Source organism: Galeopterus variegatus, unplaced genomic scaffold, assembly GCF_000696425.1.
Source record: "Galeopterus variegatus unplaced genomic scaffold, G_variegatus-3.0.2 Scaffold11678, whole genome shotgun sequence".
Classification (NCBI taxonomy): domain Eukaryota; kingdom Metazoa; phylum Chordata; class Mammalia; order Dermoptera; family Cynocephalidae; genus Galeopterus; species Galeopterus variegatus.
In genome coordinates, this window is record NW_007737789.1 from 18202 (window position 1) to 41434 (window position 23233).

The following is a 23233-nucleotide window of genomic DNA, read 5'->3' on the forward strand; positions in this document are numbered from 1 at the left end:
TTCTCATGTGCCAAGTATGTAATGGCTGCCAAGCGTGATGCTAAGAATTAAAAATGCGAATTCTCACAACAAAACTATTTTACGGCTGAGGAACCTGAGACTGGGGCAGAGAGAGAGAGAAACTTGTGCAAGGTCCCACAGCTAGAAGCTTTGGAGCTGGAACTCAGGAATGCCTGACTCCAGAGTTCATGCTCTAACCACTAGGCAAGGAATTCTCAACACTGGCTTTAGTGACATTTTGAGCTGGATGATTCTTTGCTGTGGGGGACTGTCCTGTGCTTTGTAGGATGTTCAGCAGCATCCCTTGCCTCTACCCACTAGATGCCAGCAGCCCCACTATCCCCAGCTGTGACAACCAAAAGTGTCTCCAAGCATGGCCTAATATCCCCGGGGGTGCAGCACCACTGCCCTGGACCATGCTGCCTCCAGCACTGGGACTGTGGCCCAACCCTGGCTTCGACGTGGACTGAATGGAACACCAAGTTTTGGGAGACATAGTCATATGCCCAGGGAGCATTCACTTGGCAGGGAAGGCGAGACTGATGCAGAAGCCAGGTTGGAGGGCAGCTCAGAGCTGAGCTGGCAGGGTCTGATGGTGGGTGCTACACACGCTCCAGTAGGTACAGCTACAGTGTCCTCAGGGAGGGCACAAACTTGGCCTTGGACCTTCTGACAGCCACCTAAACCTATGACCTCATGTCGGCACAGAGCTCCAGGAAAGTCAGCTTATGGGAAGGGTCCATTGGAGCAAGTCCACCCAGGCACACCCTGGTAATATCTGGTGGGAGCCCAGGAGGCCCCACAAGAAAGGGGCCATAAAGCAGAGAGCCCACCATGCCAGGCCTATGGAGTGTGGGGCACTGCTCTTTCCTGGAATGCCCAGTGTTTGTTTTCTAGCTGGCCCTGTGCCTGGCCTCTCCTGTCAAGCCTGTGGTCCTTTTTCCTTTTCTCTTCTTTCCTTTTTTTTTTCTGCCTTGCCCTTCCAGATTTTTCAAAACTCAATATGTCTGGGCCCCCACAGCTGGGAAGATTGTGACACATTGAGGTTTGCTTTGGTGGCCTTCACTTGCCCACTCCTCACAGCAGCCCCTGTGTGAAAGTGAGGCTCTCCCTGCCCCCAACAACCCCACTCTCAGGAAAGGGCCTCCCTCTGAGCGGCCAAGACTACAGCTACTGCCAGGGTTAAAAGGACATAATGTGAGAGACTGTGACTGATCACCGAGCCCAGGGCTGCTAAATCCAGAAGACCCAGTGGAATTCTCAACCCCACATATGGAGAGTCAGCATGAGGGGTCTCCGCAGCTGAGTCCCAGGCAGCCCTTCTCAGTGCATCACAGGCTCCCTGTGATCTGTAAAACCAAACATTCATCTTCAAAGGCCTTGCCATGAAGCACAGAAGCCTGGTCTGCAGTTACAAACTTGGGCTCAGCATGCGGAGAGAGGGAGGAAAGGAAGAAAGAGAGATGAAGCCCATGTGGCGCGCTCCTCCCAGAGGAGGGTTCAGGTGCAGAACAGGAAGCAGGATCCACATGGGGCTTTGGGGAAACAGATGGATATTTTCTCCTCTGTCCAATCCACCTCCCTAGTCAAAGTCCCAGCCCTGTCTCTCACTTGCTGTGTGACCTTGAGCAAGTCCCTTCCCCTCTCTGAACCTCAGCTGCTCATTTGTCAAGTGTAGATAATGAACATCTCTCCTTCTAGCTTCACCGGGCCTTTGTGGGCCCACAAGCGTGGCTGGTTGAGAAAGTACTCTGCAAAGAATGGAGTACACCCACATAAGAGGAAAGTTGGCAGGGACTTTGTGGACAGCAAGTATTGGAGTCCCAATCCTGGCCCCAATCCTCGCCCCGGCAGACTGTCAGAGCCTCCCAGGCTGAGGCTCTAGCACAGAGTAGGAGGAAGAAAGCTAATTAGAAAGTGAAATGTTAATCATAACCAAGATCATCAGACTCTCCCAAGACCAGGTTATTTATAGCTGTGAAAACATTGTGTCTGAACAGTCAGTTCTACCTCTAGAGGGTTAGGATTTTTTAACGCTTTGATAGGATCAACTTTACTCTTTAAAGTGTGGAGAACCCCAAACCCAGCCAACTAGCCGGGCTCAGGGAGGGCTCAGTGGGAGAGAGAGGTGACTTTACCAGCTTGTGCTTTAAAAGCCCAAAGCCAGGATACAGACCATCTGCCCCACCCCTGTAATCACCAAGGCAACCCAGGAAAGTGGCCCCTCATTGTCCCTGGTAACTTCTCTTCCTCTTCCAAGAGCTTGCTGTTTGTCTCCCCATACCCACTGGCTCTGTGGATTATTTAAACTAGGAGAGGGGGATGGGGTGCTGGGGCAGCCCAGAGAGTGAGTGGACCCCATCCTCAGGAAATGACCACGGAGTCAGTAACATGGAAACTTCCTCTAAGGGAGCCAGTGCCTCCAGTCTTCCTGCCCAGTCATTGCAGCACCCGCTTGTCCTGCTAACAGTGGGTAGACCAGGACCCTCGAAGCCCTGAGAAACAAGCTCTGGTCCTCAGCATATTGGCTGCCATGGATGTGGCCCTGGCTCATCTGTCCAGCCTCATCTTGAGCCACTCTGCACGCTCACTCAGTGCTCCAGCCCCACCAAACAGTTACTTAAGACAGAAGCTCTAAATTCTCTCCAGCCTCAGGGCCTTTGCACAAGCTGTTCCTGGTCCTTCCCCTCCAGCTCTTCTACTGTCTGAGCCAACCCATCTTCCGGGTGTCAGTAGACATCACTTCCTCAAAAAGGCTCCTCCTGACCCCCATCTCAACCTAAATTAAACCTCACTATGGTTTTTCCTGATTGCATCTGTCACAGTTTGCAGCCACATGTTTATTTGAGTATGCATTTGTTTAGTACCTCTGAGCTCTGTGAGGACAGGGACAATATTTCCAGCCAAGCAAGAGCATGGCACAAAGTAGATACTCAGTGGGTTTTTACTGAAGAAATGAAGAGGGAATAGGATTTACACACAGGGAAGCAACTCAGACATTGCAACAGGATTTTGAAGGAGGCCAAGTGCAGGGAGCACATCTTGAAGGAACGTCAGAAGGAAAAGATGTTGAGGATAGATATCCTAGAGGGTTTTAAAGCCCAAAGAGGACTAGAGGGTTGGCCCTGGATTTGGAGTTTGTTTCTAGAACATTTCTTCTTTGCTAAATTCCTATCCTTGAGATAAGCTTGACCCATTCTGTGCTAAGGATGGGGTGGGGCAAGGTCTCCTTGGCTCATTCAAAAGCCAAAAGTCCTGGCTGGAAGTTAGGTTGCTAAGTAATGAACCCAGAAGAAAGTGCCCTAGGTGTCTGGTGGATGCTTCACTGGTCGCAGGACCTGGTCTGGTTCTGGTGAGGGGCTCTCAGGAACAGGAACTGATATGTGTCCCCTCCCCAATGCCAGGACGGGATTCTGCTGGGAGCTGTGGGTGCCTATGACTGGAATGGAGCTGTGCTAAAGGAAACAAGTGGAGGGAAGGTCATTCCTCACCGCGAGTCCTACCTGAAAGAGTTCCCCGAGGAGCTCAAGAACCATGGCGCCTACCTGGGTAAGAGTCCAGCAAGAGAGGAGGCTGGCGGGTGGTGGATGAGGAAGCCACCCAGGGGCTGCAGATCCCCCAGCCCATTCATAGGGTGAGGGTCCCTTTTGATTCAGCTCCCAACCCTAAAGAGCAACTCTGGGCGTTAGGTGCTTGGGTCAGAGGCCATTTCCTCTCCAGCCTGGTATCCACCACACCCTCACCACACCCTCACCCTACCCAGTAGGATAAATGATGAGCAGTTCCCCCATAACTTAAGAGTGTTTCCACTGATGCTTCTAGACTCCAGGTCAGCCGTGGGTGTGTGTTTAAAGCTGTCAGCCCTGGCTGGAGTTTCAGCTCACTGACCCCACCTCCCCAAGGCAAAATGCAAGTCGCCTGTGTTAATTTTTTAATGTTCACAATCAAGGCAGAAGCTGCCGCCCATTAAGCACTTTGGAAGTGGACATCTAGAGAGAAGCACAAGTCATTGATCTCACGGTGATAGGGCCCAGCTTCGAGGCCTTAAGCCCCTGGACCCCAGTCACCTCCCAGCTGTGTGGGAGAGGCCACCCTGGCTATCCATGGCTAATTCCCATCTGCCATGGCTTGTTCTTTTCTAAAGGGGCTGAGTCAGAGGGAAGGGCAGCAGCAGGTGACTGTCCAGGGCTCCCATTGTCTCTGGTCTTTCTGAATTTCTGAGTCAACTCTAGTATCATCATTAATGCCTCCTGGGGACAACTGCATGAACATGGGCCATCCAGAGTTGACAGTGGATCTGTCCATGTGTCCATCCTCTCTTTAATGCCCCATCCCATCCCCACATTTGTCTCTCAGCTCTACAGCCACACACCCTGCCTATGACGCTGCCCACGCTGTGGTGACCCCATTTTCCATCTCCAGGTTTGGGACCCTCAGCTGACAACAGGGCAAAATGCTGGAATCAGGACTGTCCTGAAAAATCCAAAGGTGTAGATCCCTAAAAGTTTCTCAACAGTACCTGGCCCTAAGGCCTGGGTTCCATTTGGCTCACAAGGTGTTAAACCTGCCTGCATAGTAAGCACCAGTGGTCGATGCCATCGGAGTGCAGTGGTGATCAGGACACAGCCTCTGCCCTCAAGGTGCTCTGGCCAGTGGGGGACAGAGACACGTGCACAGATCATTATAACACAAGAGAGGGAAGAGATCAGATAAAAGTACAAATAAAGGAGGGAGAGACTAGAGTGCTTGCCTTGGCAAATGCTCAGACAGTGGGAAAGACATCAGAAGAATGAAGGTTAGCACCCCTTTAACTAGAATCCGTCATGCTTTACTGTGCTCCCCCAAGGGCTCAGCACTGCACTGAAAGTGAGGAAACCAAGTAAGAGGCTCATGCCTGGGATCCACGAAGCATTAAGTGGAAAGGCAGGTAACATCAGCGGTGTCCCAGGGCCCCACGTGGTTAATTCCAAATGAGCGGGAGAAACAACGGGGTGGTGTGGTCCAGCTGCTGGCATACACTGGGACCCGTTGAGCGGGAACTGGAGCCTACACCAGGTCTCCAAGGCAGGAAAAGTTCTTAATAAAGCCAAGAAGGGCCAAGCAAGGGAAGGAGGTGTAGAAGTGCTCAGCGATTTCAGGACACAGGAAGCAGACCAAGTGGCTGGAGCAGAGGAGAGGTGTGGGAAAGGGAGGGGAAGGCAGGTTTGAGCAGGCTGGAGCAGGAGGCCTCGAATGCCAGGTTAAGAGGTTTGAGCTCTTTCATGTTGGCAGTAGGGAGCTATTGAAGGTACCCGAGTGAGGGGAGAGCAGGATGAATATCCCCCTGCCCCAGAAGACACTGGTGGGGTGGAGACAGGCTGAAGGACCCTCATGGGGCCCCACTGTCATGCCTTAACCACAGCCACTGCCTCAGGCAGGACCTGAGGGAATGCCTTCTCTCTTCCTCCTCCCTCTGGGAGTCCTCCAGTGAGGACAGTGTCTGAGTTCTCTGCTGGGGCAGAGATCCCTGCTGGAAGATTCCTCCCGATGTGTCCTGAGGAAGAGGGGGAGCTTCAGGGGAAGGAGACTAGGAGGCCTGGCTCTCGACCTCCACAGTGAAGACATTCTATGCATTTCTGGCTCCAGCTCTGCCTGCCTTCTCCCAGGCCTTTAGGGAGGCTGGTCCAGCTTCAGAATGGCCCCACCTGCTAGCCACAGAGCCCCCTGGGAATAGAAGGCACAGCCACAGACAGCTAGAAAGCAGGAAGCTCTATGAGCTTTGAGAGCTGGCCCAGGCCTGCCCCCAGGACCCTCAGTCCCCAAGCCCCATCCCACCTTTCCACCTTCTGAAGAAGCCCAATCAAGCCCTATTTCCCAGAATATACCTCCAGGAGTCAAAACGTTGTGTCTGAAACCAGAGTAGCCCACCCTACTATACCCCACACTCCTGGAAACTGAATCAGCTCATCTGTGTATCCTGCAGCCACTCTGGAAGCCGCCAGTGGGACCCAAGTGACAGTGTTAGACACACACGTGCACACACACACATGCACATATGTGCACACACACGTGCACAGCAGAAGGACCCATCTGTTCCCCAGAAACAGCCCAGGAACTGCCAATAAGGGCTGACACCCATCTAAAAACTGGGGTCCAGTATCCAAGATCATCTGGCAGAAAGTGGGACACTGGAATGCCATCAACTTTGCACACCTGCCAAGACCCCACTTTCAGGAGAGTTGCCTAAATATGCCACACATTCACCTCCTGTGTACCCGGTGGGCAATTCAAGAGTCACAGCAATCAGGCACAGCCATATCATGAACATGGATTGGTGGCCTCTCCAAAAAAGGCCCTGGGAAAAGCCCCTGGGTTTCCATTTCCTTCTCTTTTGTGTGGTCTATGCCTGGGAGCTCTCTCCTTTGAGTCTGCAAAGCTTTGGGGCTGCAAGAAACTCCTAAGACCCCACATAAATACTGGGAACGAAGCAATTCTTTACACCTTAGCAGCCAAAACTCTAGTCACCAGTGAGCCACTCAACAGGGGGTTATGATAATAAAGAGGACACTGGTTGTCCCTGAGAGTGGAGATTGGTGTGAATCTAAAGCAAAGTCTGCCTGATATAAAATGAAGTGTGGCTGAGGCCGCCCAGCTCCCTGCTTCCCCCCGTGCTCATGAGCAGGTGGAGGAGGGATGTACACATCCCAGGTGAGCAGTGTCTTTTAGTGGCCCCATCTGGCTTCCTGTATGCAGAGAGTCCTCTCCACCCTCCAGACCCCTCACCCTGGGAATTTCTGGTGCTCATGAGCAGGTGGAGGAGGGATGTACACATCCCAGGTGAGCAGTGTCTTTTAGTGGCCCCACCTGGCTTCCTGTATGCAGAGAGTCCTCTCCACCCTCCAGACCCCTCACCCTGGGAATTTCTGCCCCGAGTTACCACATCTGCTCAGCCTGCCCCGATCCCACCCCCATCAATGGCCCTTCTTCCAGCACGGCTGAGCCACGCACCAGGCCCTAGCAGGGCCTGCCAAGGACACAGCGCCAGAGACCAGCCTGTTTCCTCCTGTGGCAGGGTACACAGTGACATCGGTCGTGTCCTCCAGGCAGGGGCGGGTGTATGTGGCCGGAGCCCCCCGGTTCAACCACACGGGCAAAGTCATCCTGTTCACCATGCACAACAACCGGAGCCTCACCATCCACCAGGCTCTGCGGGGCGAGCAGGTAATGGAGGGAGAGGCTGGGGGGTCTGATGAATGGGAAAGGTGGCAAGCACAAGCAGGCCAGGGGTGGAGGACGTGCTGGAGTTCACCTCTCCCTCTCAACAGGAACATCCCAGACCCACAGACATCTTTCTGATTGGGGGGCCCGTACCGCATTCACACTGGGGTTGAAGGTGTTTGTCTATGTGGCTACTTACTGCCCTGACTGTCCCCTCCCCTTGAAGCCAGGCCCTGCTCACTGCTACCCAGGAGAACATCTTGCCTCCATCTCACGGACCTTGTCTCTGGTGCATTTGCCATATCCCTGCTCCAGGCTGCCAGCTTCTCTCTGGTCACGTAGCGTTCGGGGCAGCATCTAGGTTATAGCTTCCAGCCTGAGCTGCCAGGGCCCCAGGCATCCTGAAGGGGCAGTCGTGTTCCTCAAACCACCTTCATGCTGCCAGAAGTGGCAGGAGATGTGCATCCACCCACAGCGAAGCCCCACGGGTTCCCAGAACACCAACTTCTCCCCTTTTCTTGGAATGATAACAGTGCAGTATGGCAACCTGCCAATGCCACCATCCCAAGGGAGGTATTTGGTGACCACGCTGTGTTGCTAAGAGTCTCATGTTGGACGGTCATAAATGCAAACTGGAAAGTGATGATAAGAATCATTGGTGGTGAAAAGATCAGGAAAAGGGGTTCTAATCCAAGTCACTTCAATAGCCGAGGAAAACTGTGTCCCTGGGAAGCAACGTGGCTTTTCCAAGGTTATATGGCGAGTCGTAGCCTGAAGCATCAGGGCATCCTGGGCTCAAGCTGATCCCTGTCCAGGTCCTGCCTGCTGTCCCCTGCTCTCCCAAGCTTTCCTGGGCCTGGAACCAGCCCTGCCTCCTGTACCATCTACTGTCCTTGGTAGAGGACATGCTCCTCACTGGGTCTAACCTAAATTTGTCCAGCTGCAGACGCCTCTCTTCCTCTCTCATCGTCCTGTCTCATGGGGTGCTGGTGGCCCTGGCCAGCAACGTCCCTCAACCTCCCCCTTCTGCTCATGCTCCACCCAGGCTGGCTCTTTTGGGAATAGAGGGCTAGACCTTGAAAGCTGGAGGGAATCTGCTGATGAATTTATGACATTTTCCTGCCCAGTTCTACCTCCAACATCCGAAGGAGAAACCGCAGTGCTGAAGGCAGCTAAATTAAGCAGATTCCAAATCCGCGTGACCCACATAGCTGAGGCCCCATATTTAGACAAATTCCACCCCTCCACACTTGCTCTCTGTCTGCCTCTTAATTACGCTACGTAGGCACACCTCTTCCCTCTCCCCAGCCATGTTTCTTATCTCCTCTTCCTCTCTTCTGTATTTTTATCTTTCTGTTCACTTTAAAGCTTTTGATGCTTAAGAATAGATTTCTTTTGAAAACACCATAAGGGCCGGCCCAGTGGCGCACTGGAGAATGCGCCGTCTGGGAGCGCAGCGGCGCTCCCGCCAAGGGTTCGGATCCCATGTGGAGACCGGTTCCCGCTCACTGGCTGAGCGCGGTGCGGGCGCAACACCGAGGGTTGCGATCCCATTACCGGTCAGTAAAAAAGATAAAAAGGAAAAAAAAAAAAAAAAGAAAACACCATAAGCCAGGAGATGACCTAGGAGGGAGAGTCATGGGCAAGGGTGTCAGACAGACCAGCTTCGCCGCATGACCAGAACTTGGGCAAGCTACTCGAATTCTCTGAGCCTTGGTTCCTTCTTGTAAAACGAGGACGACTATCTCTCCTAAGCAGCGCAGCACTCACACAGCTAATGCAAGGCTGTGAAGCATTTCACACCAGGCCTGCCTGTGGGCGGGCGCTGTCTCCATTCCTAAGCAAACTAGTAAGCGTGTATTGAGTACTTGATCCAATAAGCATGTACTGAGTGCTGCCTATGTGCCGGGCAGGCGTGGTACCCAGGCCTGGAGGGCACACAGCAAGCTCAGTGCCCACCTCCGTGAGGCTCCCCGTGGAGGGAGCAGGGACTGGTGGGAGGAGTGTGGGGTCTGGGGGTGCATCGAGGAGGGGCACCCATTGCAAGGAGTGGAGTGGGCAGGTCACGAACAGCTTCTAACAGGAAGTAAAGCTTCAGCTGAGACCTGAGGGATGAGGGCATTTGTTATCTGGGTAGGGAGGAGGGGAGAGGGGTACAGGCAAGAGAAAAGCCTGTGCAGAGGGAAGCCCAGAACTCAGCCAGGGCCTGCAGCTTTTGGAAAAGAGAAACAGCTGGGTACGGCAGGAGCTGGGAGCGCAGTGTGGGGAGCAGGGGGTGGTGGGACAGAGGCCAGGGAGGGGGGCAGGAGCAGCAGGGTCACACTGAAGAGTTTAGACTGTATCCCAAAAGCAAGGATGCATCATGGCCAGCTGTCAGAGGCCACTCTGACTGTCATGGGGTGGACTGGAGAGGCCAGCCAGGAAGCTAGAAGGCCCTCTGGAGGGCACCTCGCCTAGGGTAGGAGCAGCAGGGAGCAGATGGTGTATTGACATACACCAGGCAGGACTTGCCAGTAGATGTGCAGGGGAGAGGTGGAGGGTGGAGCCAGAGAGGACCTCAGGGTTCTGATGGGGGGGGATGGTGCCCTCACCAAAGTGGGGGGCACTGCACCCCAGATGGAAGAGGAACACAGCGAGTGTTTGGATTCTAAAATCATAATTCACCATCTAAGATGCTAATCCCAGAGTAATTTGTAACATTAAAAATCGAAAATGAGGGCCGGCCGGTGGCTCACTTGGGAGAGTGTGGTGCTGACAACACCAAGTCAAGGGTTAAGATCCCCTGACTGGTCATCTTTATATGGGGAAAGAAAAAAAAAAAAACACGAAAACGAGCTAACTGTCCAACAATAGAGGATTGATTAAGTACATTATGGTACACGCATAATTTGGAGTATTATGGATTCACCAGTGACCATGTAGAGAGAGTATAATAGTCATGGAAAAAATGCTCACGACACAGTTTTATTAAAAAATCAATGTACAAACACATATATGTGCATGATCCTGGTTTGTAAAAATAAAAACCTACGTACACACATACAAATAGGCAGCACACCTCAGGGAAAAAAAGACTAAAAGAAAATACACTAAAATATTAATGCTAGTTATATATGGACATCGGGACTATGCATAACTTGTTTTCTTCTCTGTACTTTTCTTTGCTTTTTGCCATTTTATGTCACTTACAAACAATAAATGACCATCAATACGATTAAATAATGGAAGGAAAGAAGGATGAGGGAGGAGATGGACAACAGAAGGAGAAGGAAGGAAAGACAAAGGACAAACTGAAAACAGGGAGAGCAGAGAAAGAGAGGGCATGAGGAGGGAGGACAAGCTGCTCGCCAAAAATTCTGAGTCAAAGGGTGACCTCGTTCCTGTCCCCGGCAAGGCGAGGGCTCTCACCTGCGTGAGGTGGTTGGCCCCACTCCATGCCCCTCTCCCATCCGTGTGCCACAGATAGGCTCTTACTTCGGGAGTGAGATCACCTCGGTGGACATTGATGGGGATGAAGTGACTGATGTCCTGCTGGTGGGCGCACCCATGTATTTCAGCGAGGGCCGCGAGCGGGGCAAGGTGTACGTCTACAACCTGAGACAGGTACTGCTGGGTGGGGCAGGGCAGCTTCTCAGGGGCACCCGATTCATGCTTCGACTTGGGTGACTGCGAGGGAAACTGGGGTACTAGAGAGGCCGGTACCCACCTGCCGGAGCCAGGCCAGGGGAGAAGACCGACCTCCTCTGTCGTGGGGCTTATGGGGCCAGAGGGGGTTCTGGGCTAATGGAGTGGAGAGAGGATGCTGCAGTAGCAGACAGAGGGAATCATGACCCTGGGTGCCCTGCCCGGTGCCCCTGAGACTTTTCTGTCCCTGGTTTTGCAGAACCGGTTTGTTTATAATGGAACGCTGAAGGATTCCCACAGTTACCAGAATGCCCGATTTGGGTTCTCCATCGCCTCGGTTCGTGACCTCAACCAGGACTCCTACAACGATGTGGTGGTGGGGGCCCCTTTGGAGGACAGCCATGGGGGTGCCATCTACATCTTCCACGGCTTCCAAGGCAGCATCCTGAAGAAGCCCAAGCAGGTAAGCCTCCCCTGGGAGGTGGGGGGTGGCACAGGACTGTAGGTAGCTTTTGTGTGGTCCTATGGTTCAGGGATTCCAATCTGTCCTAGCTATACTTGCTTTGAGTCAAAATTTTGGAATGGGTGCATTCTATCCTCAGGACCTTCTGATGCCCCCTTTTGGCACCCTCTCCCTGCTTACTTTCATCACCCCAACAACAAATCCCAGGCCCCAGAACCTCACTCCCCTGCACATGCATTCATGCAACTCACCGCAAGTGCACAACTCCTGAGCCTGGGCTCACTGTTTTCTGGAAAACTCACTCACCCCCAAACTGACCCATCTCAGGTCCCATCCCTTCAGGTCACATATTGTATTAGTAAGATAGTCTAATAAATATACCAAGGTTAGAGATCCTGGTGGGTTACCTGCCAGGTAACACGTATTTACACTTCACGAGGAACTCTTTTAAGACAATAGATTTAATCCAATAGTTTAAACAATATTTTAATCCAAAAGGATGACTTTAATGGTAGGAATTTCAGGTGCTACATATGTCTCCTCCCGAGGAGGAGACAGCTTTGGGCTGGGGAAGTTTCTTGATGGTTTCAAACAGGCTGTCCTGTGACTCCCCACGGTGTCTGTCCCTTGGGGCTGCCCTGCCTTGCCTGTGCTCATAGTGCACAGCCTGCTTTTCCTTCCACTCCCTGCAGAGAGTCACCGCGTCAGAGCTGGCTCCCGGCCTCCAGTATTTTGGCTGCAGCATCCATGGACAACTGGACCTCAATGAGGATGGGCTTGTCGACCTGGCCGTGGGCGCCCTTGGCAACGCTGTGCTTTTGTGGTTGGTTCCCCCACTTTTCCTGACTCTAGGGCTCTCCTGAGGATCATGATGGATACAGAGTTTTAAACATATGCTTCAGCTGGGCTGGCCGGTTATGCAGTTGGTTAGAGCATGGTGTGATAACACCAAGGTCCAACGGTTCAAATCCCCGTACTGGCCAGCCACCAAAAAAAAGTGTTCAAAGACATGCTTCAGGATCTTTGTCTCTGCCATTAACCATTGTCAGCCAAACTCACCCTGTCCCTATCCCATCTTGATTACAAATTTCCTTTTTACGAAATCACTGTAAAATTTATCTTGAAATCCAAGATAAACTCTTGAATTTGCCCTAAAAGTTTTGGCTACTTGGGCATTTCTTCCATTTCAGAGTTTCAAGATCCCTCTTTTCGATAGATTTCTAGGACTTTAGAACAATTTAGTGTCCAAAAGCCCCTCTTGAATTTGCCCTAAAAGTTTTGGCTACTTGGGCATTTCTTCCATTTCAGAGTTTCAAGCTTCTTAGAGGGGCAAGTTGAGCATATTTTTACCAGCTGGAGGATCTTTTCTCTCCCCTAGCGTGAAAGAATGTTTATGTGATACAGAGATTTCTTTCCTCCAAACCCCTTCTGACTTTTTGCTTCCTTTACTCAGGGCCTTATTTTAAAGCTTTCTTAAAGCCCATATGTTTTACCATGTGTTGGCTACTTTTAGCCAAAAAATTTTTAATCTCTGACTTTTTGCTTCCTTTGCTCAGGGCCTTATTTTAATGCTTTCTTAAAGCCCATATGTTTTACCATGTGTTGGCTACTTTTAGCCAAAAAATTTTTAATTTGAGCTTTTTTTCGTATATGTTAATTAGATTTTTATCATGCATACAATAATTTACAGAAAATTTGTACAATAAAGAAAAAAATCCCTCAGGGTTCCATCACCTCAACATTACCACTATTAACATATGGGCATGTTTCCTCCCAATCATTTTTCCTCCTGCATATTTTATATAAATGCAATCATATTTTTCATATAACTTTTAAAAGGCATTAAACAGAGATGTCATATGACTTCACAGGGAGAATAAAAGAGGAGAAAATGTACTCCTGGTCCTCAAGAATATTATGACCCAATGGGGAAATGTCTTCATTTCCTAGAAAATAGAGCCCGAGGCAGGAGCTTCTGTGTGCAAACTTTGGGAGCAGGTTCAATCCCAGAAGCAGAAGTGCAGCAGGACAGGAGGAGAGCAGATACAAGAGGTGCCGAGTTGAGCCCGCCAGCTTCCCCATAAGAGTGGCACCATGTTCGGCATCTCAGCATCTCCAGAGAGGTGCTTAAGACGGCCCATTGCAGGGGACAACAGAGGAGCAGCATACCTGCTGGCTCCTTCAGACTCCCTGTTTGCTGTGGTCAAAGCATCCACTGCCCCACATTTCTAGTGGTGTCCCCTGGCCCTCTAAGCAGCACGGGGAAGCCAGCGTCTCTGCAGTTCCAGCCCAGCCAGTGCACAGGCACATGGTCTGTCTCTCTCTGAAGGTCTGTGCCAGATGTGGGGGCTCTTATTAGGTCTCTGGTGGTGGTGACAGCAGCAATAGCAGCCTGGGCTGGAAAGGCATAGTAAAGGCATTTACTGTGTGGGTGCCAGCCAGGAAAACAGACATGCAACCAAGGCCCAGGTAGGGGGTAGACGTGGCCTAGCAAGTGTTTAGGGGGACGCATAAACTTCCTTACAGGAAACAAGATATACACGAGCATACACACACCAAGAGAATCAGATGTAAACTCTAGTTTTGAAATTCTCCAGGTGATTCCAATGGGCAGACAAGTTTGAGAACCACTGATGGAACCTGTGATATTCCCACAGCACTCCACACTGTCAAAGGACATTCTCACTCACCTCCTTTGATTCTCACCATCCCATCAGAGAGGTCACAGGACCTGCAAGTCCAGTGAAGAACCAATGGAGCCAAGATCCAAATCCACCCGTTCACGCTACAGCACCGAGAGTGAGGGAGAGCAGGGTATTGGCACAGGCAGTCACATCAAAACTCTGACACATCTAATCACACTGAGCCTATTTCTTTTTATATAAATGCATCGTTTGGAGAGGCAATAGTTTTCTTTAATAATTATGTTTAACTTAGACCAATATAAGATTAAATTTGTAGTACTTCCCTGGCTACCCTTGTGGGACAGTGTCGGGGTGCATGGGTGGGGAATCCCTGGAACAGTGGTTCTCTACTTGGCCACACACTGGAATCACCTGGGGAGCTTTAAGACCTTGCTCTTCAAAGTGTGGTCCACGAAGCATCAGCATCACCTGAGAGCTTGTTAGAAATGCAGAACCTGTGACAACCTATTGGATCAGAATCTGCATTTTAACAAGATCCCTAGGGGATGTGCAAACATATTAAAATTTCATCTAAAATGTATTAATGCCTGATTCTGATTTAATTTGGCCTGGGGTACAGCTTAGGCAGCAGGCTTGTCTAAAGCTCTCCAGTTAATTCTAATGTACATCCAGGAACCACTGCTGTAACAGGTGCTGAGGGGGGAAGAGGAAGCCAGTAAGGTCTGCAGCAAGTACTGCCCCTGGGGAACTGAGGAAGGGCTGCCTGGAGGGGCTGTGAGGTTGCTGAGCCCTCATCCACCTTGCCTGTTTTGCCCAATCCTTTGACATCCAGAGCCCCTCCCTGACTCCCACCTCACCCCTCCCTCCCCCACCCTCTAGTGATGGTTTTGCAGCTTCTGCTTCCACCTTTCCCTCTTGGTCACAGCAGGGTGGCCCGCGCCCCTGCCGCACCCCAGCTCACTGGCCCGTCTCCGGCAGGTCCCGCCCCGTGGTTCAGATCAATGCCAGCCTCCATTTCGAGCCATCCAAGATCAACATCTTCCACCGGGACTGCAAGCGCAGCGGCAGGGACGCCACCTGCCTGGCCGCCTTCCTCTGCTTCACGCCCGTCTTCCTGGCACCCCATTTCCAAACAGCAACTGTCGGTAAACCAGGCCTCTCCATTCCCACACCCCCCAGCTCCAGTCTTTCCTGTGGACATGCGATCACTCTGTTTCCACGCCTGGGCTTTCCCTGAAATGGTGTCTAAGTGCCGGGTCACACCAAGAGCCACCTTGGATGACTGCTGGATGCCCATTCCATGCTCTAGTTCCAAGGGTCGAAGGGGATAGCTTGCCAGGGCAAGGATGGCAGTGAGCAGGGTGACCAACAAGTGAGAGGTCAGGGGAAGAAGGAAATAGTCAGGGTGCAGAGTTTGGATCGAAACATGGGACTGAAGGCAGCGGAGCAAACTGGGGTGTGAGAACCCAGAAGTCAGTCTGGATGCAGAGGAAGAGTCAGGCCCAGGAGCCCAGCAGAGGGGGAAACCAGGGGCCAGGCAGATGAGCACCCGGTAGCAGTGTCACCGCTGAGAAGTGGGTGTGAGTCTGGACAGGGCAGTCTCCCCCTGCAGGCCCATCCCTTCCAGCTAAGGCTGGAGACAGACACCTGCTCATGACAGCCCTGGTCCCAGGTGGCCCAGGAAGTGATGGCTGCAGGTTCTGGGACCTGGATCGGCCAGCACAGGAAGTGGAGACTGCAGATAGCATCTCAGCCAAGAAGCAGAACCAAAGGAGAGAAGGATGTCTCAGGGGGAAGATGAGAGCAGAGGAGGGCCTGGGTGGCTGCGCCTGTCTCTTTGGACTTCCATCTGTGAAGGCCGGCTGGTTAGCTCAGTTGGTTAGAGCATCATGCTGATAATACTAAAGTCCAGGGTTGGATTCCTTTACCAGCCAGCCACCAAAAAAAAAAAAGAAAGAAAGAAGAGAGATGCAAGGACCTGGAGCACCCAGAGGAGACTGGCTGGGGTACAGAAGGGACTGAGCCTTTCCTAGTATTGGCAAAAGATTGTTCTAGTTGAAGAGGAGGAGGCTGCAGGCCTTAAACCCCAAAACAAAGTCACAGGTTTGAGGAGCTGGTGGGGAGGACCTAGTGTGAGAGGAACCAGCCCTAACAGGGATCCTAGAGGCGAGGGCAGGGCAGGGAAGGTGCAGTTGACGTCAGCAGGGGCTCAGTAGGGATCCCCCTCATCCTGTCTCCTCTCCTCCTTCCCCCTCCCTTTCTTCCTCCTCCCCCTGTCTCCCTCTCCTCTTTGCTCCCTTCCTTTCCCCTCTCTTGTGCAGTCACTTGCTCTTTGCATGGGAGTTTCCCAGCTCGTGAGGGGAGAGGAGCAGCTCTTTCCTGGACAGCCTGGGGGGCTTCCTGGAGGAGGCAGACTTCCCAGAGGCTATCTTGAAAGAGAGGCAAACAGTCTGGGTGGGAATGGGGCTCCAACTTCTTGCCCTCTGTCCTCCTCCAGGCATCAGATACAATGCCACCATGGACGAGAGACGGTACACACCGCGGGCCCACCTGGACGAGGGTGGGGACCGATTCACCAACAGGGCTGTCCTGCTCTCCTCCAGCCAGGAGCACTGTGAAAGGATCAGCTTTCATGTCCTGGTGAGCCTGATGCCCAGCCACCAGCAAGGCCCAGGCTCCTACAGGGTGGGGACACAAAACTGGAGGAGGCACCTGCCATGGGAGAGGCGAGAGCCCAGCTGATACCAGGCTGGTTCTGAGCCCCCAGCGGACCTCTGGAGGCCAGACAGAGGGAGGCAGGACAGTGTTCTGGACCTTGGCCACCCCATACCCCACCTCATGCCCCAGAGAAAAGGCCACTGGGACACACTACCTACCACGCCACTGTACCCTCTTCCAAAACCCCTTCTTCCCCAGCTCTCAGGTGCTCAGGGTTTCACTAAGCAGGGGATGAAATCTAAGGAGGGAGGTGGGTGCATCGAGGTCTAGCAGAGAGAACTGGGGTGCACCCATGGGGGCCATGGCTCCAAAGGGAGGGGTAAGCAGGCCTCGGCTGGAAACAAAGACCAGGTAAGGTGGGCAGTGGCATGGATAAGCCGGGAGGAGGAACAGAGTGGTGTCGGGAGCAGGGTAGTATCCTGGTGCCCATTTTATGGCCAAGAAAGAGAAGTTCCCCTCCATTCAGAAACACCAAATACCCTGGCCACAGCCCCAGGTTCAGAGATGCAAGCAGGGACACTCAGAGCCCACTGGCCCTGGCTGTTCGATGGCCAGAGGTCAGAGAAGTCCTGTGCTGCCCCTTCTGATAAGCGTGTGCGGTGGTCCTTACAGTGAGGCCCGGCACCCGCAGCGGCCTCCTCACCCGAGAACTTGTTAGGAATGCCCATTGTCAAGCCCCATCCCAGACCCACAAACTCAGAAACTCTGGGGGTGGCCCAGCACCCTGTGTGTTGATAGGGCCCCAGGAATTCTGATGCCAGCTCAGGTTGGAGAGCTGCTGTCCTAGCACAAAGAAGCCACTCATGTTGGGATTTGCAGGTTCCGTGGGGGAGGATTTTTAGGCAGCTCTGAGCATCCTTCGTTTACTGTCTGTACTCAGGACCCACCTGAATCGCCCCTAACCTGTTCACGTGTTTGTTCACTCACTCAACATTAGTAAGCCTAATCCCAGTGGTAGGACTGTGCTGAGAGGCTTCTGGCACTGTCAGATGGCTCAAATGCCTCATGAGAAGTGACAATAACAGGTCTAAATGGGGCGGGAGGGCAAGGGGGAGGGGGTCAGTCCTGCCAGGCTTCCCGGGCACCGAGGTATCGGGTGATGGGAGCCCAGCCCTGAAGGATGAGCAGGAGCTTGGTGAAATGTCCAGGCAGCCGGGTTGGCATAAGCTGAGGTCCCTTTCCATGTGGCACACTCTTTCCACCAGGAACCTCCCCCCACCGCAGACTCTTCTGAAAGGCCTCCAGGGCAGCTGCCCTACTTAGAAAAGTGGAAGTTGTATCTCAGTGTCAGGGGTCTTGGCCCAGAAAATGCTGCTGTCTCCTACCTCACCCCTCTCATCTCCCCCACAGGACACTGCTGACTACGTGAAGCCAGTGACCTTCTCGGTTGAGTATTCCCTGCAGGACCCCGAGCACGGCCCCATGCTAGACGACGGCTGGCCCACTACCCTCAGAGTCTCGGTACATGCTGGCACGCGGGGCACGCACCTCTGGCACATACCCCACCCCCAGCCCCACCTCCTCCCCATAGCCCAGACCTTCCCCTGCCACGCCTTCCCACCTCCTGTCCCAGCAAACCCACAACGGGGCTCCTTCCCTCGTGGCCCCAGCTGAGTATTAGCAGAACAACTCCTTGAGGGTAAGGACCGGGCCTTCTCCTGTTGGAGGTTCCCCCACATCCCCAGCACAGGGAAGCCCTGAGTAGGTGCTGGAGAAATACAGAAAATCACAGGACCAGAAGGGACCTGAGATCTCAATCACGCGCCTCCCTCCTTTACAGATAAGGACACGGAGGCCAGAGAGAGTGATTCAACCACTTACCGCCTGATCTTCTGCTTGTTGAATGACTAACTAACTGATTAACAGACAATGTTCCAGCCCGCTTCTAAGTATTCCAGAAAGAAGTGTATTTTAGCCTCATCATTGGCTATGCCCCCTTCCTTCCACCACATTTTCTAATCCCTGGCTCTAGGGGCATTCGAATTTTCTGGTATTTAACTCTCAGATGCTCCCTGCATCTTCAACTCCATATAAATCCCACTCAAAGAAAATGTCAGACTGTTATCAACTCTGGCCAAGCTGTGTGGGGAGAGCTGGCAATTTGTAACATGGATATCTAATGCCTGAACCTTGAGGATTTAGGAACAACTCTAAGACATACTACTGTGCTCTTAAGCCATGACCTGTGAGGTCCAGCTGCTGAGCAACGTCTCTATGAATGATACACAGTCCAGCCAGCAAACGGTTTCAGAATTACTCAAGTTTGCCCTTGGATTTCTCCAGCACCGCCCCAGGCCTGTAGAGTCCACAGCAGTGCTGCTTTAAATCCCCTCGCCTCTCATTCGTGACCATCATCCCCCACAGCTCCTCCACATTCCTCTCCGCAGACCTCCCACATTCCACTGCCCAACCCTGGTCCTTCACACCTTCCCCCTTTTCTTCCAAGTCTGTTTCACTGGGCTGGCAAAGCTGGAATCTTCTTCAGTGAGCCAGGACAGGGAGAAAGCTGGGCACACTAAGTCATTAATATTTTTTCCCATCACAGTGATTACAAAGCCACTATAGCAAATGAAGGAATAGATGTCACTCATGCTACAAGCATGTTGAAGCCCACTACTCGGATCAAAATGCAGGGTAGGGGCCGGCCCGGTGGCACACTGGATAAGTACGCCGCTTGGGAAGCGCAGCGGTGCTCCCGCCCGAGGGTTCGGATCCCACATACAGACCGGTTCCCGCTCACTGGCTGAGCGAGGCGCGGGAGCAACACCGAGGGTTGTGATCCCGTTGCCGGTCCCCGGTCCGGTACGGGGGCAACACTGAGGGTTGCGATCCGTTGCCGGACACGGAAAAAGACAAAAGACAAAAAAAAAAAAAAATGCAGGGTAGTCTCTGCTCAGACACTGGTGGTATCAGTGCAAGGTGGCGATAAGAGTCATAGGTTGAAGACAGGAGTGAGTTCAGAGGAAGTATTCATATAATCAAGCAATCAGATGACAGGGCAGGGGGACTTCCTGGAGGAGGTGGCTTTTGGCTGGACTCAAAAGGATGGACAGAATTCAGACATGCAGAGATGGGGAGGACAGGCCTTTATTCCAGGAGAGCTGACAGAATAACCAAGGCATGGAAAAGAGAAAAAGTCGGGTGAAGGGATATGTGAAGAAAAGGTGAGAAACAGCTTAAAAAGAGAGTCTGGGGCACTTTATGGAGGGCTCTGAATAGCAGCTAAGTTTCTAAAAATTCTTATTAATCTGGATTTCAAGCCCCATCTAGAAACATTCTTCCCATCACTTCTACAAATTCTTACTTAGCATCTACTAAACGCCTAGCACTGTTTTAATACCTGGCTTCTTGGGGGAGTGAGCCATTCCATATAATTGAGGACAACACTTGCTTATCACGTTAAATTATTCTGTTTAATCAGCTGGATAGAAATTTTTCTGAGGATTATTATATAGTTTTCAAACTTCTTAAACAGTATGCTGGGCAGGGGCAGGGAGTATTTTACTGGAGACTCGAACTCACCAGGATAAACATCAGTGCTACGATACGGCGAAGTCCCATCTTGAACTGTGTCCCTGTACTGAATGGCCCCTCTCTGCCCACTTCATATGGCTTTGCTGTTGTCTTCGTTGGCTGCCATTGCAATATGCCTGCTTCTAGCTGCAAATCTACCATGCTGAGGGGCGTGCTTGATAGAAACACTCCAAAAGTAAGGGCACATGAGTCTGAGTGAGGGCTGGAGAGCTCTTTGAGAAAAGTTAATGAATTTAAAATATGTTTGGCCTTTGGGACACCTGTTTCCCTCCCCTGGGTTTGGGCTGTGTTGTGACAGTTAATGCCCCTCAGCTCCGGGCTTGAATATCCAGCTGCCTGCTGAGCATCTCCCCCTGAAGGGTCACAAGCACTACAAACACAAATGCCCCCAAACTGAACCCCTCAGCTTAACCCCTGCATTTATAAATGAATGGCATGCCCATCCTTCCAGACACCTAAAAAAGAAACTCAGCCAACACCTGGGCCCCTTACTCCCTTAGCCATGACAACTTCCGGGCCCTATCATCCCACCTGAGGTCATTAACCTGTTTTCTCCTTCAAACGCCCAGTACCACACTGATGCCATCATCATTGCTTGCCTGAATGTTGCAGCAACCTCTAGCCTTGACCCTTCCAGTCCATAATGAAGGCAGCCAGAGGGAGCCTTTAATTGGCATGTTAGGCAGGACACTCCCCTGCCTAAAGCATTTGGTGACTCCTATAAGTTGCAAGGCATGACCCTGAGGCCCTGTAAGAACTGTCCCCTGCCTATCTCTTCATCTCCACCCAGTTTCTTACTACAGCAACACTGAACTACCCATATTTCCCAAACTCACCGTGCCCGCTTCTGCCTCAGGACCTTTGCACGGCCTTATCCTTTCTCCTGGGCTCCCCCTGGTCCACCCAGCAAACTGGATCATCCTTCAGAACTCTGATCTACTGTCACTTCCTTGAAGGCTTCTCTGACCAGCCAAAATAACTGTTTCTTTCCTCTGCCTCTTCTATTCCTCATACATATTTTTACTTTTCTGGGTTTTTGCACATTTTACATTATAGTTATTTGTTCACACATCAATCTTCCCCATGAGCTGATGGCAAAAGCTGGATCTTCCTTCTGATATCCCCAGTACCAAAGACCTTGCCCCACACGCAGTAGATGATCAGTAAATGTTGGCCAGAACTGCTTTGCTGGGTAGCGGGGAGTTCTGTGCTACCAGCTTGGTTAAGAACTGAAGGGGAGCCCACAGGAGCTCAGTTTTGAGTCATGTCTTAAACAGGGAAGTATCTATGCAAACTCCTGAGAAAAAGCAGTGTGGTGTCTGGGGAAAGGGCAGAAAAGACAGAGCCCGTGTCTAGTGTGGTAGAGACAGATGCCTGTGTGCTCTGCGGGGAGGGGCAGCCCGCAGCAAAGACGAAGGCTGGAGGCTGCGGGTCCCCCATCCAGCCACCCATACCTGGCTTTCCCTGGCCCAGGTGCCCTTCTGGAACGGCTGCAATGAGGATGAGCATTGTGTCCCTGACCTCGTGCTGGATGCCCGGAGCGACCTGCCCACGGCCATGTGAGTTGTCTCCTCTCCACCCCCACTCGTACCCCTCCCCCTTTGCTGCTGGTAACTCTGGGTCTCCCTGCTTGTCTTTCTCATGATTTCCTGCATGTCTTTCTCATAGGCAGCATGGATCAAACACTAAACTGGGAGCCTGGGTTCTAGCCCAGTCTCTGCCTCTAACTCCTGTGTGACCTCAGGCAAGTTCCCTCCCCTCTCTGGGCCTCAGTTACCTCCTCTGTAAAATGAATGCTACTAGTCTAATGCAATCTCCTCCAACATTGTCTAGAAGAGGAACCCTTTCTTTAGAGCCCACACTACAAAACAGATAAAAGGTGGAGACAGGGGACCTGGAGTTCTGTGTGCTCGTCCTCCAACTTTCAGACTAGGTGACCTCTAGGGTCCATTGGCTGAGCACCTGGGCTTCCCAATCCTTCTGATGGAAAGATGCTAGACTGGAAGAAACGAACTAGCATACAAGGAAAAACAAGGAACAGTATATTTTAAATCTGTATATTTTCCAATAATTTATGTTCAACTTTTATCTAACTATGAGATAATTTAGATAGAAGATATATATACCATGACATAGACAATAAATAGAAATAGCACATCCAAACCTTGTAGAAAAATGAAGAAGCAAATATTCTAGCCATCTAGGTTAATAATTAGAATTGTATCTACATTTAGCTCTGAGCTTCCTGGCAGCCAAGGCCAAAAGGGAAATATGATGAATGAAGACATAACACATGAGTAGTAAGGCCAGATAACAGCTCTGGGTTCAGGGGAGAGTACAATCTGTGGTGGGGAGACCAGGGGCTTTGGGGACAGGACGTGTTCTTGGTGGGTGAGCTCTTTCCAGCCCTGCCATCTACTTCCCTTCTTCTCCACCTCCGTGGGCAGAGGCCAGCCAAGTGCCCCAGACCCATCTCTCTGCTCCAACCCTGGGCCTCTGCTCTGCCCCTGCATACCCCATTTCGTCTGCCTGATCCCTGGTGGCCTCTTTCCCACAGGGAGTACTGCCAGAGGGTGCTGCGGAAGCCAGCGCAGGACTGCTCCGCATACACACTGTCCTTTGACACCACGGTTTTCATCATAGAGAGCATGCGCCGGCGGGTGGCGGTGGAGGCCGTGCTGGAGAACAGGGGCGAGAACGCCTACAGCACAGTCCTAAATATCTCACAGTCAGCAAATCTGCAGTTTGCCAGCTTGATCCAGAAGGTAAGACCTCCATGGCCTGCCGGGACTGCCTGAGTGAAGGACAGGGAAGGATCCTTTCCATCTGGGCCTGCGCTGAGGGGACACCCGTGCCAGCCCAGTGGGGGCCCCAGCTCAGACAGGCCAGGGCAGCCTGGTGGTGTTTCCCCTTAAGCTCAGCCACCCTTTTCTCGGTGGCCAACAGTGTGTTCAGAGTCTTGCACTAGACAGTGGCAGGAGGGTTGGGGGTGTTGGAGCTGCTGCCTCTCCACCCGCCCAATGGCTGAGGCCAAGGCTTGGGGAGAGCCCTC

The 23233-nt window shown here is 52.1% G+C and overlaps 1 protein-coding gene across 1 annotated transcript in view; it reads left to right on the plus strand.

Annotated features, from left to right (window-relative positions):
- The window catches only part of LOC103610734 (integrin alpha-11), a gene marked incomplete at its 3' end in the record, with an annotated part of 47740 nt that overhangs the window by 17522 nt on the left and 6985 nt on the right, over positions 1-23233 (plus strand). The window contains exons 8-17 of the mRNA XM_008594838.1: positions 3405-3549; positions 7052-7200; positions 10660-10800; positions 11081-11284; positions 11977-12107; positions 14908-15074; positions 16427-16569; positions 17998-18108; positions 21655-21740; positions 22739-22946. Of these exons, the coding sequence (XP_008593060.1) occupies positions 3405-3549; positions 7052-7200; positions 10660-10800; positions 11081-11284; positions 11977-12107; positions 14908-15074; positions 16427-16569; positions 17998-18108; positions 21655-21740; positions 22739-22946 (1485 nt within the window). The remainder of the gene's footprint in view (positions 1-3404; positions 3550-7051; positions 7201-10659; positions 10801-11080; positions 11285-11976; positions 12108-14907; positions 15075-16426; positions 16570-17997; positions 18109-21654; positions 21741-22738; positions 22947-23233) is intronic.